Below are 18,726 nucleotides of genomic sequence, written 5' to 3'. Positions count from 1 at the left end.
TCCAAGAGTCAAAACAACGAAAAAAAGTTACGTTTCTCCCTTCAGCATACTTCCGAACTTTTTCATGTATTTTGTTTTGTTGTATTTCGGTTTTTTGAGGGTCCACTAGAAAGATTTCTATTTTTGGTGGGTAGAGGAACGTCCAGGGGAAAGGCTCGTTATTAGGCTCAACTTTTATACCGCAATCTTTGAAACTTTGCCTTCAACACAAGCTCTTATTACTTAACAATCGCGGACCATTTTACGCATTACGGTTTTTCATGCAAATTCGAACTGGAGAAAGTTTTCGTTTATTAAATGACCTAAAGTACCTATTTTTCTTTAGCCTTACATTTTGTACGCTTTTCCGTTGACAGAAAAAGCAGACAGTTCCGAAAGAGAGGCTCTCATGTCCGAACTCAAAATGATGAGTCACCTGGGAAACCATGAGAACATCGTAAATCTGCTGGGGGCCTGCACGCTGTCAGGTAATCAGTTCCTACTAAAAACATCTCATCAAAAACATTTCAGCTTGAAGACCCAGAGGACACCTGTTCCCATTTTCTCCTCTTTCCTCAGTCACAGTGTGGGTCCCCAAACCCAAGTGGAATTAGACGTTGAACCCTCTGAAATCAGATAGGTCAGTATAGAGAAGGCCTCTCTGTACGGGGAGACGCCACATAATTTTCACCTATTCGAAAACAGCAACAGCACTGCGGGTACACGTTGTGGTATCTCATTCTCCTTGCTCAGATGGAGCTTCTCCCCCGGCCGTGAAACTGGCCTAAACGCAGTGGCGAGAATGGCCGCAGAGCCTGGCCCCTGCCCTGTTTGGGTGGCTTCAAATAAAGCACAGCTAAGGCAGGCTTTCAGACTTCGTTTTCCCAGAGTTCAACGGAGCACGCGCTCTGATTCACTCCTGCTTAGAAATACCCGAAGGACGGGGAGGCACGTGCGTGGCTCCGTCGGGTAAGTGTCCAACTCTCGATTTTGGCTCAGGCCACGATCTCACGGTTTGTGGGATCGAGCCCCGCATCGGGCTCCACACTGAGCGTGGAGCCTGCTTGGGATTCTCTCTCTCTCCCTTTCTCTCTGCCCCTCCCCTGCACACGCTTTCTCTCTCTGTCTCTCAAAATAAATAAATAAGCATTAAAAAAAGAAAAGAAACGCCTGAAGGATGTGCTCAAGCGTCCTTCCTTCTGGGACTGGGACCAAAAAATGGGAAACAGAGAAAATGGATCCGAGAGGATGCTTGTGATGTATTTCTCCCTCCTCAGGCAAATGGCAAATCGGCATATATTTGCCAAGTGCTCACAGTGCAGCTGGCGTATTATTCCCAGTTGCAAACTGGAGAATCCAAGTGGCCGGTAGTTATTGACGAGGCAACAGGTGCAACCAGCACCCACGCAGAAGGCAAGACGATACCGCGTTCCAAAGGAGTTAGAGCAAAAAGCTGGAATTGAATTGTACGGGAAGAGATAAGCTCAGGGGTGCTGGCTGGCTCAGTCGGTGGAGCCGATCAAGTGCGACTTGATCTCGGGGTTGTGAGTTCGAGTCCCACGTTGGGTATAGAGATTACTTTAAAAAAAAAAAAACTTAAAAAGAAGAAGAGATAAGCTCAAAGCTGAACTCTCCCAAAGTCAGGGGAGAAGTAGGCTCTCTTAGATTATGTTGTCTGCCACACAGACATCTGAAAAAGTTATTTGGTATTTGTATGCCTGTAATGCAAACTCTCACTATTTCAGGACCAGTTTACTTGATTTTTGAATACTGTTGCTATGGTGATCTTCTCAACTACCTAAGAAATAAGAGAGAAAAATTTCACAGGACGTGGACGGAGATTTTCAAGGAGCACAATTTCAGTTTTTACCCCGCTTTCCAGTCATACCCAAATTCCAGGTAAGAGACGGGGTCAAGGTTTCACAATTATATGTCATAGAACACAGACAAAATATGATGGTTAAACACCCCCCGCTGGCCAGTCTCCGAAGGCCGTAGTCCGGCATTGTGTGCTCTGTGGGTTCTAAGATCTAGAAAGGCCACTTATCTTCGCTATAGTTTTCTCTGCTGATTGGAACAATGAGACCTTTCGCTTTCCCGTGGTGCAGGGACTGTAGCTGTCTCCGTCCACCTGTGCCGGAATCACACCCCTGGACCCAGGCTCAGTTTTGGGAAGAGTGCATTATTCTGTCTTTCCCGTCTGCTGGATGACACGTAGATCCCAGTTGAAAGAATGAATGCTTTTTCCAAAGCCCTCCACGTACTCATTGGGAGTAGTTCAGGTCTTGGGCCTTTTGCTCTGAACTCAAAAATTGGATTTTCAAAAATTAGAACGGATCAATTGACGTAATGTGATGGGGGCAAAATTAAGAAGCGGTAACATTTGTCCCTGTGCCCCCCGTTGTATATTCTGCCATCCATGGGGAGCCTGTGTGATTCTCAGTCCTGTTGAGATTTCTTGTAGTGTGTATAAACGAGGGCTATAGGAGTTTGGTGATCCTTTGGTCCTCATCCTTGGGAATTTCTTGCTAATTACTTGAACATCGTGTAACACCTTTCTCTGAGGCGTTCTTCATAGAATGATTCCTCAGTCCACAGTGCATTCCTGTGTCCTTGCCATATGCGGAATCTCCCTTATTTTAAAGGCACAATCGTCAGAGACTTTTGTCTTTACTGCGCGACTTTTGGAGGGTGCGTTTGAGATTCCAGCCTTGATTTCTAAGTGTGTAGCTTTCAGTGCACGCCTTTGGCCTTCTAAGGTCTGAGACGGGGACCTGGCGTCTTAAAGCCGGGAGGCCCCATGGAGGTCCCCAGGGGCGTCTTTGTGCGTTTGCCCTTAACCGATTGATACCCGTCACCCCAATCTTGTCTTCCACACTCGTCTCTCAGTTCATATTCGAAAACTGAGAAAATTCCATAATGTCATCTGTATTCTAGAATAGAGTCTCTTAGTGAGTCGGATGTGTGTGATCAGCACCCCATGGTTAGTAACAACTAATCCTGCTCAACAGGGCCTTTGATTCATTCTGGTCCCTGGGATATTAAATCCACTGAAGCAGTTGAGGGGTATTTGTGGTCTGAAAGGATGCCATTTTCCAAAGATAGGGAAATTGTAAATTGGGGTGGAATTGTACGCGGGAATAAATGGCATCCTTGTATACAATGCGCACAGAATTCCTCGGTGAAGAATTTTACGTCATAACCATAAAAGAGATGATCGATGTTACTATTTATTAATTTCACGGGAAAGGGAAATGAGCTTTATTTACAAAGACCAGCTTGAGGACAGAAGGATGGTAAAACACTTAGAAGTCTTTATGGAAAATCCGTATTACATGAGTTTTTGTAGGGAAAGTGAGCTTTAAAAATTTTTTTTTACATTTATTTATTTTTTTTTTAATTTTTTTTTTTTAACGTTTTATTTATTTTTGAGACAGAGAGAGACAGAGCATGAATGGGGGAGGGGCAGAGAGAGAGGGAGACACAGAACCGGAAGCAGGCTCCAGGCTCTGAGCCATCAGCCCAGAGCCTGACGCGGGGCTCGAACCCACGGACCACGAGATCGTGACCTGGCTGAAGTCGGACGCTTAACCGACTGCGCCACCCAGGCGCCCCACATTTATTTATTTTTGAGAAGCAGAGTGAGACAAAGCATGAGCAGGGGAGGGGCAGAGAGAGAAGGAGACACAGACTCCAAAGCAGGCTCCAGGCTCCGAGCTGTCAGCACAGAGCCCGGCGCGGGGCTCGAACCCACGAACCGCGAGATCATGACCTGAGCTGAAGTCGGACGCTCAACCGACTGAGCCACCCAGGCACCCCAGGGAAAGTGAGCTTTTAGAAACAGAAGAGGCCCGAGTCCTAATTGTACGTTTTGTGAGCTTCGTGATTTCAGCAAATCACATTTATCTCACCAAGTCTTTTGTGAAATGTGCCTCTCACACCCACCTTGTCGCGTTGTGGCAAGGACGGAATGAGGTCCTCTTTGAACTGTAAGGACGTTACACAGAGAGTGGGGATCACTCCTCTCCTAGTGAGACTTGGCAAGCCCAATTAATTCCACACGTGTTTTTAATGCCCACATGCGTGAAAAATGGACCAATAGATGCTGTGCTTTTTGTTTAAATTTTTTTTTTCAATGTTTATTTATTTTTGGGACAGAGAGAGACAGAGCATGAACGGGGGAGGGGCAGAGAGAGAGGGAGACACAGAATTGGAAACAGGCTCCAGGCTCCGAGCCGTCAGCCCAGAGCCTGACGCGGGGCTCGAACTCACGGACCGCGAGATGGTGACCTGGCTGAAGTCGGACGCTTAACCGACTGCGCCACCCAGGCGCCCCTGTGCTTTTTGTTTAAAAGCCCATTTATAACTGGAACTCATTTCTTTGATGAATTGTAATTTTTTTAAAATATAATGTCTACTCAGAAGAAGAACATAAATAACGAAATAATTTTTTTTAATAGCATGCCTGGTTCAAGAGAAGTTCAGATACGCCAGGACTTGGATCACATCTCAGGGTTCAACGGGAACTCATTTCAATCTGAAGGTAATATTTTATTCTAATTAGTAGCACCTTACAACAGAAACGGATACAGGAATTCTGTTAGCTATTTTTTAAAAGTTTGTAAACGCGAAACACGATTTTCTTTGCTAGTGTCATTTGTAGGCCTTATGAATGCATATTTGCTCTAAAGGTGGTGAAAAGCCAATGGTTCGTATATTGTGCATTTTACGTCGTTATGCAGCTAATAAACACTGAGGGCTGTCTTATTTGGTCAGGTGGTTCTTTTTAAAGTCATACATTTATTAGGGCCACCGAGTACTGATAAGTGGAAAAATGATGAGTTCTGGAGTCAGACAGAAGTTGGGTTGACCTTGGGGTTCCTTCACTTCCTGGCTGGAAGACTGGATGAATTATGTCACCATCTGAGCCACAACTTTGTCATCTGTCAAGTAGGCCCAATAATACTTTTCTCATAGGACCAGCAGAAGGATTAAATGGAACAACAGTAAAATGAGGTACAGCTTTTGGCATAGATGGGTTAGCCCCAACGCCACCAGAGACGTGCGGTGATAGCTTCTTTCTGCAGTCTGGGTGCCCCAGCTCACTGTGACTTTAATAACTGCCCGTGGAGCTTTACTGGGACAACTTCATAGACTCTGGAAAACATGAGGACCCGTTCTGTCTTACAGATGAAATCGAATATGAAAACCAAAAGAGGCTGGAAGAAGAAGAGGACTTGAACGTGCTGACATTTGAAGATCTTCTCTGCTTCGCCTATCAAGTTGCCAAGGGAATGGAATTTCTGGAATTTAAGTCGGTAAGCGCCTTGTGAAGAAGAAACTAACACAGCAAGATAATCTGGGAAACGAGATGTGCTTTCCCTTTTCTGGTTTGTAAACGAGATGTGCTTTCCCTTTTCTGGTTTGTTTTAACTCGTATCCCTTAAAGTCTCGCCCCTCCCCACCCCCAACCACCACACCCTTCACTGTTGGAGCCGCCTAGATGCTTCTTCCCACCAGCTCTTGACGAATTACAGTTATGAAGGCCCCGGGATCCCTTATTAGATAATGGTTATCACAGCCCTCCCAGGCTGTCCAAAGTCCCCTGAAACTTCCAGATAGGCGGTCAAAGCGAGGTGTACAGAGTCAGTCCTTCCTTGGACGGTCAGTTCAGGTTGTTTAGGCATTTGGCCCTGGGTAACTGGAGGCTCAAATACCATGCACCGTGCTTGTGGGGCCAGCCCGTCCCCCGCTCTGCCCACCTCTGCCTTTGCCTTCTCTGCAGCGCCCTGCTGCGGGCCAGCACCGTTCCTGGGCCCTCCCGGCTTCCTCTGCCGCTAATCCCAGATCCAGGCCGTGGATCCTGCCACAAACCACGGTTTCTATCTCCACTTTGCATTCTTTCTGTAACCGGCTTTCAGTCCTGTTCTCTGACATTTCAAATGTCTCCTGCCTGTAAGCAGATGAAAGCCGCCTCCTCTAGCCCTGAATTTGGAGAGAAGGCTTTCAACTGTAGTTTTGTCTTTAAAAAAATTACTTTCTGGGGCTGTGGGGAAGAGGGGAAAGTGGGTGATGGGCCCTGAGGAGGGCGCTCGTACGTAAGCGACGAACCACGGGAACCTACCCCAAAAACCAAGAGCACGGTTTACCTACTGTATGTTAGACAACTTGACAATGAATTATGCTTCAAAAAAGCACTTGCTGTAATAAGATGTTATAGGTCGAGTCTATCTCAGTTTTAAAAAGATTAACGTGAAATAAATCTACAGCTTTGAAGACCAGGAAAAAGTGGTCTTCATAATAGTAACCAAACCTATGAAGCATCTTGAGATAAGCAGAACCAGAAATCTGCAAGATCCCCGTGAATAAGCCCGTGAGACACTATTCAATGGCAGGAGGAAGACCTGAATGAGCTTCACCGGGTTCACGTAGGAGAGACTCTGCGTTTACCAGAAACGTCGGTTCTGTCCAAGTTAATCTGTATGTTTAACGCAACTCCAGTTAGACGCTCAGGGGTTTTGTTTTGTTTTCCTCATGCGTATTGAAAGGGCATGTGACCTTCTTGGCTCGTCTTTTCCAAATGTGGGCATCCTTGCTCGATAGTTTAAAAAAAAAAAAATCCCATCTTGTAATATTTTCCCACCCCTCCTCTCTGAGGCCCGTTCTTCTCTTCATCTTCCCCATTGGCTGTTGGACTCCCCTTGTCTCAAGAGTACGGATAGTTGCTTTATTTGTAGTCCACCTACACGGCCACAGTAGGGCTTCCGTGTCTCTGTGGACCTTGGAGGGCATCTAGCTTGATTGCCTGTCCTTAAGTAAATACTCAAACTTCTCACAACTGGAGGTCAAGGGGCACTGCTTTTTTCCCCCTCTGGGCTTGTTATAATAAGAATTTTCTGAGGACTGTCCACTTCCTTAGACCCTGTCCCGTTGTTTTCACTTCAGGCCCTCTCCTCTGCATCGGTCTGTCCTTTCTCTCTCCGTCTCTGGTTGCTCCTCAGTTTCCCTGTAGGTTCCGTGACCCCATCAAACGTTACTTGAGCCCCGGGGCACCGTGCTAGGTGCTGAAATAGAGTCAGCTCTTATCCCTGACAGGGGAGAAAGAGACAAGCAGACGTGCAAATCGAAGATGACACTGGAGTGTGGTAAATATTCACATTCCAGTAAGTCCTGGGGACCCAGGCGAGGCACAGGCAGGTCAGACCCGAGGGGAGGGGAGGCGGTGCAGGAAAAGCTTGTGGAAGGAGCCCAGGCTTGGGCTAGAGGAGATGTTTGAGGCAAAGGAAAACCATCAGGGAACATGGGATCGGGCAGGGAACATGAAATCAGGAGGAAGTCCACTGAGAAAGGTCATGAGTTGAATGTGTGCCATAGTGAGGTCTCTTGGGCAGCAAAGTAGCGTCCTGACCCAGTAGATTTTTGCCTATCCCTATCTGAAGCTCAAGAGAAATGTTTGGGGGGGCGCCTGGGTGGCTCAATCAGTTGGGCGTCCGACTTCGGCTCCGGTCACGATCTCACAGTGTGTGAGTTCGAGCCCCGCGTCGGGCTCTATGCTGACAGCTCGGAACCTGGAGCCCGCTTCGGATTCTGTGTCTCCCCCTCTCTCTGCCCCTCCCCTGCTCATGCTCTGTCTCTGTCTCTGTCTCAATAATGAATAAATGTTAAAAAAAATGTTAAAGAAAAAGAAGAGACATGTTTGGGTTGGAAATTGAGGTTTGGGTGATGGCGGTTGCCTCCCTAGGTTTGGACGAAGCGGCTGGGGGGTGGGGGGATGTGGACCGAGAGGGGGCAGCGCTGGGGAATGAGAGCAGGCTTGCATGGGGCCGTGGGAAGAAACAGGTTCCTCCAGGGGCCAGATTCACAGAAGGAAGGTCGTGAAGAAGGAGGGGCTGCCGAACAGGGCCAGTTACCGCTGGAAGGTCAGCGCAGAGCTCTGCTGGGCTGGGCTGGGCTGTGCACCGCAGGGCTCGGCCAAAGCAGTTGGCAGGCGTTGGGGAAGAGGAAGGCAGGTTGCAGGGGCCCGGTAGTGACATGGGCGCAAAGGACCGCGCTCTCAGAGCACCGGCTAGGGAGGAAGGAGAGCTAGAGGGATTTGAGTCTGTTGGGTTTTTGCTTTTATTTTTTCAAGGTTGAAGAGAGAGAGCCCCTTTGGCCCTTTACTCCTTAGTGCCCTGTTCCTTTGAATACCTTCTTTCTTAGAGTTAATTCTCTTGCCGGACCACTCGGGTTCCTGTCTTGTCAACTCTCAACCCAGGGGCTCCCCACTGCGCTCAGTCCTCCTTCCCAAACTTATTGTTTTCATATCTTCCCACTATTTTCTTTGCCAGTACTCTCGCTGTCGAGAGCACCGGTCAGGAAAGAGGTCATTTTCTCCGCCCCGCAGTTAAGAGTGCTGGAAGTCCCTCTCTGAAAATCCCCTCCGGAGCTCAACAGCGGGCCCTGTTACTGTCTTTTGTTTATAGCAAGACACAACCCCCAGCCAGCCTTGGCTCTCCTAAGAACCCAGCCCCTTGGCCTCCAGGAACGTTCCATAAGCAGCGCGGATGACCGCATGCACAATGACTGGAGACCTGGGCCGTCCGCGTTCAGTCAGTGCCACGAAGCAAGCGTGATGACCGCTCGCGGCCCAGGAAAGAGAAGACACACGGGTGGACCCCACGTTCCCGTCATCTGTAACTCCCGCCGACCCTGAACCTGGAAGAAAGCTTGCACTCTGTGATCATCTGCATCACAGTAAATAACACTCCAATTTCATTCTTTATAGTGTGTTCACAGAGACCTGGCAGCCAGGAACGTGCTCGTGACCCACGGGAAAGTGGTGAAGATCTGTGACTTTGGACTGGCTCGAGATATCATGAGTGACTCCAACTACGTTATCCGGGGCAATGTGAGGCTGCTACTTCGTACACGTTTTTTTATGCCGTCCCTGTGTGTTTTGTCGTTGTTACGGTAGACAGCCGCACTCACTGTGGTGCGTGTTTGAGTCACGGCCACGTCCGAACGCTTGCTCACGGCAGTTAGCTTTCTTAGGCTTGACAGCTTTTTCTGTAGCTTCAGGGAATATCCCAGCTGTAATAAAAGCCGAGTAAAGGAGCATCACCTCTGTCACAGCAGATCAGGTCGGGTACCTTGGAGCACAAGCCACACTTTAAACAAAACCCGTTACCTGAGCCTACAGTTCCCGGAGCTGTAAAGTGACTGGAGTCCTGTTTCCAATCGCGGGATTTGGCAATAGCTACCATAAAACGTTTTTTTTTTTTAAGTACGATATATAAATTAAATGTTAAATGCAAAATCTTTAAAGGCACAACATTGAACGTAAATGTTAGCTAGTGAATGTTTAGCATCTTATGACTGCCACACAGGGAGACCTAAAACATGACTGAATATAAAAAATTTTAAAAATTAATTAATTAATTAATTAATTAAAAAATTTTTAAATCCCTAAGGATAGATGTGGGTTTTTTATTTTATTTTTTTTTATTTTAGAGAACGCGCAGGGGAGAGGGGCAGGGGGAGAGAGCCGGTCTTCAGCAGGCTTCAGGTTCAGCGCTGAGCCCTATGTGGGGCTTGATCCCAAGACCCCGGGATCATGACCTGAGTCGACACCAAGGGTCAGATGCTCAGCCGACTGAGCCACCGAGGCGCCCTGTTGTGTGTGTGTTTTTTTTTTAATTTAAGATTTTATTTTTAAGTAATTTCTACACCCAGCGTGGGGCTCGAACTCATAACCCTGAGATCAAGAGTCTCATGCTCTACTGACTGAGCCAGCCAAGTGCCCCCCGATGTGTTATTTATAAGAGAGCTATTAGAAATACTAAATGATAAAATTGTGCAGTGAAAGAACGTGGCTGTAAGAATTACAACACCTGGAGTTAAGCACCCTGTCCTTACGTTTTGGAATTTCTGGGTGCTTTTTTGTCCCCACTTGTGAAATGATAATAACAGCGAGTGCTGACGCAGTGCCTACTGTGTGCTTAGCACTATCCTAAGTGCTTTACATATATTCATTTAGTCCTCAAAGCAACTCTCTTGGGGGTGAGGAAACTGAGGTCCAGAAACATAACTCTGCCCATGATTACACAGCACGTGGATTAGAGCACGGATGGGCTGAGCCCCAAGTCTGTGCATAACCGCTGGGACACGTGCAGCGTTTCCCGTGAGGATTATACGCTTCCCTCACTGAGGTTGTTGTGGGAATAAACCAATAAAACCAACATGAAAGCACCTGTCCGGGGGAAACGGCCAATAAACGTTAAAAATCAAATTAAACTGCATTCCCATTAGCATCAAATAACCATCCAGGCTGATGTTAGATCCATACCTCACTCGTTGGAGCTGAAGTCGTAAATGTGATCAAAGCTTCTGTGTGGCTGTGCAGTTTTTAACCTTACTAGCTGGCAGTCTCTTACGTGGGAAGGTGAATTTCATGTGGCACCTCGGTTAATCCGTGTAATTAATCAAATTAGCCAGACCAGCCTGTTTGGTTTTACCAGCTCATCGGTTTGTGCAGGATTTAAAATCGGGTTTCTTTCTTGAGCTTCAGTTCTGTTTTGTTTTGTTTTGTTATTTCCTTTAATAATCTCTACGTGCGATGTGGGGCTCGAACTCGTGACTCCCAGGTCAGGGCGCAGGCTCTACTGACTGAGTCGGCAAAGTACCCTTCGAGCTCTGATTTCACCGGGCAGGTTAAACATGCGTGGTGAGGGGCTCCTCAACTCACGAGAAAGAAAATACTACAAAAAGCTCTACCCCGGGAACCTATCCACCCCTACGTCTTGGTTCCCATCCCAGGCTGTACTAACTCAAAACCCGCCTCTCGGTGCTCCTGGAAATTATTAAAGCCACAGAAGCCAGCCTGGTATCATTCCTGGAAGTGATGGCGTGTGCTCCCTTCACCACATTCCTGTAGGTGGTATTTCCACTAAAGTCCTTCCAAGAAGGTCGTCCACTAATTTACCAGTATCTCCTTACCTCTGGTCACCTGACTGGTTCCTCCTTCATGGTGTCTGCTGTGACACTTACCCATTTCCAAGCACAAGCCTTTGTTCACGAGGAGTTTTAAAGAGATGCCGGTTGATTTTTTTTTTTTTAAGCCTATTATTAGAATGTCGATTTGAAAGTGAAACACTTCCCCTTGGGCAATATGATCTCCTCAATGAAGGATTAAGAGCGGCTTTAGGAAAAAAATACACTTTATTATCGGCTAATAAGAGAAAAGAACCACGCCTCGTTCAGTCCGTGCACCACCCATCACCACTGATTGGTCCCCTCTTGGATTCCGCACAGGCCCGTCTCCCTGTAAAGTGGATGGCTCCCGAAAGCTTATTTGAAGGGGTCTACACCATAAAGAGTGACGTCTGGTCATATGGAATATTACTCTGGGAAATATTCTCACTTGGTAAGTTTTGCAGTTTGCTGCCAGCCGTTGCCCCCCACACGCTATCCCATTCCTAAATCAGGGTGCATGACCCGTGACCTCTAATGCTCCCCAGAGCTGGCTCGTCCTTACCTCTATGCAGTGTGTGCCGTTTCACGTTTTGTTTTTTTAAATTCTTTTTAATGTTTATTTATTTTTGAGAGAGAGAGACCAGGGGAGGGGCAGAGAGAGAGGGAGACACAGAATCCGAAGCAGGCTCCGGGCTCTGAGCCATCAGCACAGAGCCCGACGCGGGGCTCGAACTCAGGAGCCGCGAGACGGTGGCCTGAGTCAAAGTCGGAAGCTCAACCGACTGAGCCACCCAGGCGCCCCCCTTTTTTTTTTAAATTTTTGTTTCCTAATGTTTATTTAGAGACAGAGAGAGACAGAGCATGAGCAGGGGAGGGGCAGAGAGAGAGGGAGACACAGGATCCGAAGCAGGCTCCAGGCTCCGAGCTGTCGGCACAGAGCCCGACGCGGGGCTCGAACCCACCAACCGCGAGATCATCACCTGAGCCAAAGCTGGATGATTAACGCACTGAGCCACCCGGGCGCCCCCATTTCGTGCTTTATTTGTGGTGTCTGTAGGTCTGTCTACCCCCACCGGCCTGTAGCCACCGGCTGGAGGGCAGAAGTCCTGACTCTCCCCGCCCACGGCCTCACGCCAAGCAGTGTCGGGCCCATGGGAGCTCTCGGTCCATGCTTGTTCGTTGTTGAGTGAATGAAGAAACAAATGAGATGGTTTCTCCGCCCTAACGTTTTCCTCAGGTGTCAATCCGTACCCTGGCATTCCGGTCGACGCTAACTTCTATAAACTCATTCAGAGTGGATTTAAGATGGACCAGCCATTTTATGCTACAGAAGAAATGTAAGTTCACATCAGAGGGCAAGGTGGCCGAAATCGGGAATTTACAGTCTCTCTCGTTCTGAATGCATGACCCAAAAAAAAAAAAGCGCGCAACACTCCTTAATGCAAAATGCATATGATTCCTCTTTAAAAAAAAAAAAAAAAAGGGGAAAGAAAAGGAAACTCTAATCCTTTTCTTGGGGGTGGGGGGCGGGGCTTCCTGAACAAAACTGAACCTTCCTGCCCTAACATACTATGAATTAGGGGCTTCAGTTCCTTTGCTTGAGGGATCCCTGGGGGTGATCCAACTCCCATCTCCCGACTTCTGGGCCACGTCGTAGTTTTTATTTTTTATTTTTTAAATTTTTTTTTAACGTTTATTTATTTTTGAGACCGAGAATGAACGGGGGAGGGGCAGAGAGAGAGGGAGACACAGAATCTGAAACAGGCTCCAGGCTCCGAGCTGTTGGCCCAGAGCCGGACGCGGGGCCCGAACCCACGGACCGTGAGATCATGACCTGAGCCGAAGTCGGACGCTTAAGCAACCGAGCCCCCCAGGCGCCCCACGTCGTAGTTTTTAAAACGCATTTCTGTCCCTCATCTAATTTGCCCTTTCCGGTGGGAGTTGAAAATCTAGTAGAGCCCGTGCCGCAAAACAACCAGGCCGCAGCTGAGCAGCTGTACGGGGCCTCCGCTTCCCTTGGTTCAGCTTTCCTCTCCTTTCTCCTCCTCCTCTTGCTTTTACAGATACTTTATCATGCAATCGTGCTGGGCTTTTGACTCGAGGAAACGGCCGTCCTTCCCCAACCTGACCTCGTTTTTAGGATGTCAGCTGGCCGACGCAGAAGAAGCGGTAGGTAGCAGCACCCTGCTTGAAAAGGCGATGCTGGAGGGGTCCCCCGGGGGGCTCAGCTGGTCGGGCGGCCAGCTCTTGGTTTCGGCTCAGGTGGTGACCTCCCGAGTTCGGGAGTTCGAGCCCCGCGTCGGGCTCTGTGCTGGCAGCGCGGAGCCTGCTTGGGATTCCCTCTCCCTCCCTCTCTCTCTGCCCCTCCCCGACTCGTGCTGTCTCTCTCTGAACAAGTAAACTTGAAAAGGCGTCCTTAGAAAGGAAAGCGATAACTCAGAACACACGCTGGCTTCCCGAGACCCAAGGATACCACGTGGTCTTTCTCACCGCGATTTGTCTCGTTTGCCCTTTAAAAGTTGTATGGGGTGAGATATATTTATTGGTAACTGGTTTTTTTTTTTTTGCAGGGGGGAGGGGGGGAGCTCTCCCTAAAGGTTTCGGCCAATTGAGAAATTAAATGTCCAGTGCACAGGACTAGACAACCAAATAAAACTGAATCCCTGAGCACCCCCTCCACCGCCCCCCCCCCCCGCCCCACTGCCGACCGTTAGCATGGAGTAATCGCACGACTCAGTCATGTAATACAGTATTGTGGAGAGAACATTGCCCTGCAGTCCTGAGAGTCGAATCCCAGTCCTACCATGCGGTCTCCTCATTGCTGTGTGCATTACGGCAAATCGTTCCTCTGGGTCTTACTTTTCGCACCTGTACAATGGGTTGTCACGCTGGGTGATCCTTGAGCGCTGCGAACTTGGAATCCCTCTGCTAACTCTTCTCCCCGGTAATACAACCTGGCGTAGTGAACGGAACCATCCTCTAGAGGCCGTGGACAAAGGATGGGACCTTGAACCTCCAGTACCCAGGTTCAAATCTTGGCTCCGTCATTTACATCTTACAGGCCTCGATTAAGTCAATCTTTTGTTGGCTCTCAGTTTCCGTGTCTGAAATATGGGACTAACAGATCTTACTTTGGGGAGCTCTAAAGAGTAAATAAACTGATGTATGTGCAAAGACTTCCCACACAGCAGGCACTTGGTAGTTAATAAATGTTAGCTACATAGGCACCTGACTCTTTTTTTTTTTTTCAACGTTTATTTATTTTTGGGACAGAGAGAGACAGAGCATGAACGGGGGAGGGGCAGAGAGAGAGGGAGACACAGAATCGGAAACAGGCTCCAGGCTCTGAGCCATCAGCCCAGAGCCCGACGCGGGGCTCGAACTCGCAGACCGCGAGATCGTGACCTGGCTGAAGTCGGACGCCTAACCGACTGCGCCACCCAGGCGCCCCGGCACCTGACTCTTTAAATGGATTGTCTGTGCTCTTTTTCTAAATTACTGAGTCCGTTTTCAATTCTGTGGCCTCTCCAGAGACCTGGGTATAGGTCGTGTGTGGCCTGTCCTCCTGGCAGGATGTTCGAAGAATCCCATTCGATCATTCGTCTGTTTGCTTGTTTGTTTTTGGATTTTGTTGTTGTTGTTGTTTTGGTGAGAGAGTGAGCATGAGCAGGGGAGGGGCAGACAGAGGGGGGAACAGAGGATCCGAGGCAGGATCCGCGCAGCCAGCAGCGAGCCCAGCGCGGGGTTCGAACTCACAAACCCTGAGATCGTGACCTGAGCCGAGGTCGGACGCTTAACCGACTGAGCCCCCCGGGCGCCCCTGAAAAAAAATCACATTTGGAAACGAAAATATGGTCAGGGAATTAGGTCCAGAAAGTCGGGGGAGATGGAAGGCCTCAGGGCTATCGAGTAGATGACCCGGAAATAGTTAATGACGCTATTAGAGAAACTGAAAGAAGAATCGTGGAGAGAAAACAAGAAAGGAGCTGTTGAGGCAAAGAGGAAGCACCAAGTAATTTTCACTGGCTGGGGAGCTGGCTTTGGGTCCACAGCGGTCTTATTTGCGCTAGAATTTTGGGAAGAATGAGTAGGATTTTGGCTGCTGGGGGATGGGGGGTTGGTGGAGTGTTCCAGGCTGGATGAGCGATAGAAGTAAAGGTTCACGGGTGAGAGAGGCGAATGGAAAACAAATGGTTGTGGCTAAAGTATAGGGCGAGTGGGGGAACACGGAGGAAAACAAGACTATAAAGGTAGTGCGCCAGGGTGGAGGGTCCGCTGCGGCCGAACCGTCCCTTGGCTTTGTTCAGGACCGCCTTGGACTCGGTGTGCAGCTGTCCAATGTCCCCATGCCCCCAGGACGTCCAAATCCCTCTCCCTCTGTTCGGGGGCCTTCGACATATCAGGGATTGTTGAATGGCAAGGTCTCCACGGACGATGACTCAGCTGAGGGTATCCAAGCTCAGGGACATCCCTTCAACTTCTCCCCACCCCCCCCACCCCCGTTCTCTTCCTCTCTGTCCCCTGACCCTCTGTGATGGAAAGTTCTTTTCCCTACCCGTCTCAGAGCCACTGATGGCCAGCTGTAGCTCCTTTAGGTAAATGACAAAATAGTGTCCCTGCCAGGGAGACATTCATCCGCCCAGCCACCGTGGGGAGCCTCTCACCCCCGGCTGGTGCAGTGGGCTCCAGTCTAGAAGCCCGGGGAGCAGAGGATTTGCAGAATGGACAGACATGCTTCAAGATTTGTCTCGAAGCCCAGATCGCTACGTGCGTGACAGATGTTAACCGGGCTTATGGTGGTGACCCTCTCGCAATAGATACCCAGAGACGAATCGTGTCGTACGCCTGAAGCTAATCCAGTGTTACATGTCCCTTATACATCCGTTTTTTTTTTTTTTTAAAAGGAGCCAGATCAAGCTACTCCCTCGTCTCCAAAGACCCCCCTGTAACTTCTCCGGTCAGATTTCAGGGTCCTTCTTCTGAGTCCCCGTAACACTATGTGACACTCTGAGACTCAGTGTTGTGTGATACTTTTGCTTTCCCATCACTAGACTTGGCTCACGAGGTCAAGGACACGCACTGTTCATCTTCACATCACCTGTGTGGTCCCACAGGCAGGAGACACTCACAGCATGAGGGTACGTTAGAGGCCCCGTCTGTTTTGTTCGCTGTGACATACCCAGTGCTTAGCGTATAGGAAGGGCTAAGCAACGATATCTGGAAGAAAGGAAGCGTAAAAGCAAGTTTGGGGAGGCAAAAGCGAAACAGCACGAGGAAGGACATCCGTTAAGAGGTGACTGTGGCAGCAGAGGTGAGCAAAGGAGGGAGTGAACTGGACCGCGGCAGGGGGGAGGGGTGCAGAGGAGAGGGACACACGGCTCCTGTTTCAAGAAAGGGGCCTGAACTCACATCACCTCTCCTTTCATATCAGTGCCCACAAATTATAGGATATATAATATGATATAGAAATATATTATAAATGTATCATATATAATGTATTGCAAATAAATATAATACAAATATAAAGGATTTCTATTTGTAATACAAATTTGTATTTGTAGTACAAATTTGTATATTGTAATACAAATACAAATATTTAATATAAATATTAAAATATAGATACATACACTACATGTTTTTATTACTTTTTATTTTATGTATCAAAAAAAATGTTAATGTTAATTTTTGAGAGAGAGAGAGGGACAGACAGAGCATGAACGGGGCAGGGCAGGAAGTGAGAGAGGCTCAGAATCCCAAGCAGGCTCCAGGCTCCGAGCCGTCAGCACAGGTCCCGACGCGGGGCTCAAACTCATGAACCACGATATCACAACCTGAGCCGAAGACAGACACTTAACCCACTGAGCCACCCAGGCGCCCCTGTTATATATTTTTAAAGAAGTGAGGCCATAATTGCCTTTGAAAGCCAGAAGGTGATCTCTGTGGACCGGGAACGGTGGAAAACGCCTGGGATGATGAAAGCAGTCAGGACTGAAGGGAGAAGACCCACGACAGAGGACTCTTTGAAAGGATAAGGACACGTGCTTCCCTAACGGGCGGGGAGAGGTCTGGTAGGATCTTGCATTGGTTCCACAGTGGGGGCAGCCACACTGTTAAGTACACGTGAGAATAAAGCAAGTGTTGGGCACCTGGGTGGCGCAGTCGGTTAAGCGTCCGACTTCAGCCAGGTCACGATCTCGCGGTCCGGGAGTTCGAGCCCCGCGTCGGGCTCTGGGCTGATGGCTCGGAGCCTGGAGCCTGTTTCCGATTCTGTGTCTCCCTCTCTCTCTGCCCCTCCCCCGTTCATGCTCTGTCTCTCTCTGTCCCCCAAAAAATAAATAAACGTTGATAAAAAAGTTTAATGATGGTACATCAGTACTATGGAATGCTAGGCTGCTGTTAAAAAGATAAATGTGCTCCCATTCCGTCAACAGGGAAAATATATAACGCACGTAACATCCGGACAACATATTAGCAACTCAGAATAAGGATCGAAACCAGAATCTACACTCTCAGCCTACGGATACACAATTGTGTATGCACAGCAGACTATAACGGTGGCCACCTCTGATGAGTTTAGCTTGTTTTCTATACATCTTCCTATATGGCTTACGTTATCTCTATGAATGTGCATTAACTTTATCATCAGACAAAAAGTAGAACTGCTTTCATTTTGGAAAAGCACTCTAAAGTCACCCAAGTGAAACTCAAGCATCAGTCCCCCGTATTAATTGCATAATGAACAGGTCTCTCTTAGCGGCCTTTCTCTTTTACGGTTTTACCGCGCAGCTTTAGGATTTCTAGATCGAGATTTTGTAGCCAAGATTAGAAATAATAATGGAATAAAATGCTCGACTTGATTTCTCCGTGAATAAAAGGACCAAATCTGCTTTGTCAATTAATATCCTCTTAAGATTATTCTCTAAGGCTTATGTATAGTAATGGCAAGTAATTTGCAATAAAGCCCCGTGACATGTACGTCATCATCGGATGGTAACCAGTGTTGTGTCTTTTTTCCCACGTTCAGATGTATCAGAACACGGATGGCCATGTTTCCGACCGTCCGTCCGTCTACCAAAACAGGCAGCCTTACAGCAGAGAGGTGGAATCGGGTTTACTCACTCCACAGGCTCCTGTCGAAGATTCCTAGAGAAACGACTTAGTCTTAAGGACTTCCTCCCTGCAACCCCCAGCTTAAACAGGCTATAGATTACCAAAACAGGATTAATCTCATCACTAAAAGAAAGTATATTCTCAACTGCTGCTTTGCTGGACTTTTCTCTAGAAGCTCTCTGTATTTACTCTTGTTTTCAAAGGAACTTTTGTAAAAATCACATCATCCTTTGCACAAGGCAGGAAGAGCTGGTAATTAACTTTATTGGAGCATCTACCCACATCCAAAGGCCTTCTCAGTCTGGCTTCAGTGAAAATTGTGTACCTGAACTATAGTATATTCTTGTAAATACATAAAACAAAAGCATTTTGCTAAGGAGAAGCTGATATGATTTTTTTAAATCTATGTTTTAAAACAATATGTAACTTTTCCAGCTATTTAGTGATATATTTTATGAATGAAAATAAAATTTCTTCTATAGAGTTGTTTGTGATTGAATTGTTTGCATGGTCTATTTAGGGCAAGACTGAACTGGAGGGGAGGAACCTAATGAAATTGTGTGCAATGTTCTGTTTTTTGTTGTTTTTTTTTTTCCTACTGAGAAGGTCCGTCCTCTTGTTGGATCCTTAAAAGGATCTGTGACTCCTGCCCCCAGACCAGGAACCAAACAGCTGGCGAAGGCTTGC

The 18,726-nt window shown here is 47.9% G+C and overlaps 1 protein-coding gene across 1 annotated transcript in view; it reads left to right on the top strand.

Moving 5' to 3' along the window:
- The window catches only part of FLT3 (fms related receptor tyrosine kinase 3), a 75,032-nt gene extending 56,555 nt beyond the window's left edge, over positions 1 to 18,477 (top strand). Inside the window, exons 16-24 of the mRNA XM_043575903.1 lie at positions 357 to 467; positions 1,725 to 1,878; positions 4,440 to 4,522; positions 5,170 to 5,297; positions 8,744 to 8,866; positions 11,269 to 11,380; positions 12,167 to 12,266; positions 12,993 to 13,098; positions 17,954 to 18,477. Of these exons, the coding sequence (XP_043431838.1) occupies positions 357 to 467; positions 1,725 to 1,878; positions 4,440 to 4,522; positions 5,170 to 5,297; positions 8,744 to 8,866; positions 11,269 to 11,380; positions 12,167 to 12,266; positions 12,993 to 13,098; positions 17,954 to 18,076 (1,040 nt within the window). The 3' untranslated portion in view covers positions 18,077 to 18,477. The remainder of the gene's footprint in view (positions 1 to 356; positions 468 to 1,724; positions 1,879 to 4,439; positions 4,523 to 5,169; positions 5,298 to 8,743; positions 8,867 to 11,268; positions 11,381 to 12,166; positions 12,267 to 12,992; positions 13,099 to 17,953) is intronic.
- Positions 18,478 to 18,726: the final 249 nt, after the last annotated feature.

The sequence above is a fragment of the Prionailurus bengalensis genome, chromosome A1 (genome assembly GCF_016509475.1).
Source record: "Prionailurus bengalensis isolate Pbe53 chromosome A1, Fcat_Pben_1.1_paternal_pri, whole genome shotgun sequence".
NCBI lineage: Eukaryota > Metazoa > Chordata > Mammalia > Carnivora > Felidae > Prionailurus > Prionailurus bengalensis.
This window is presented reverse-complemented; position numbering and strand designations above follow the sequence as displayed.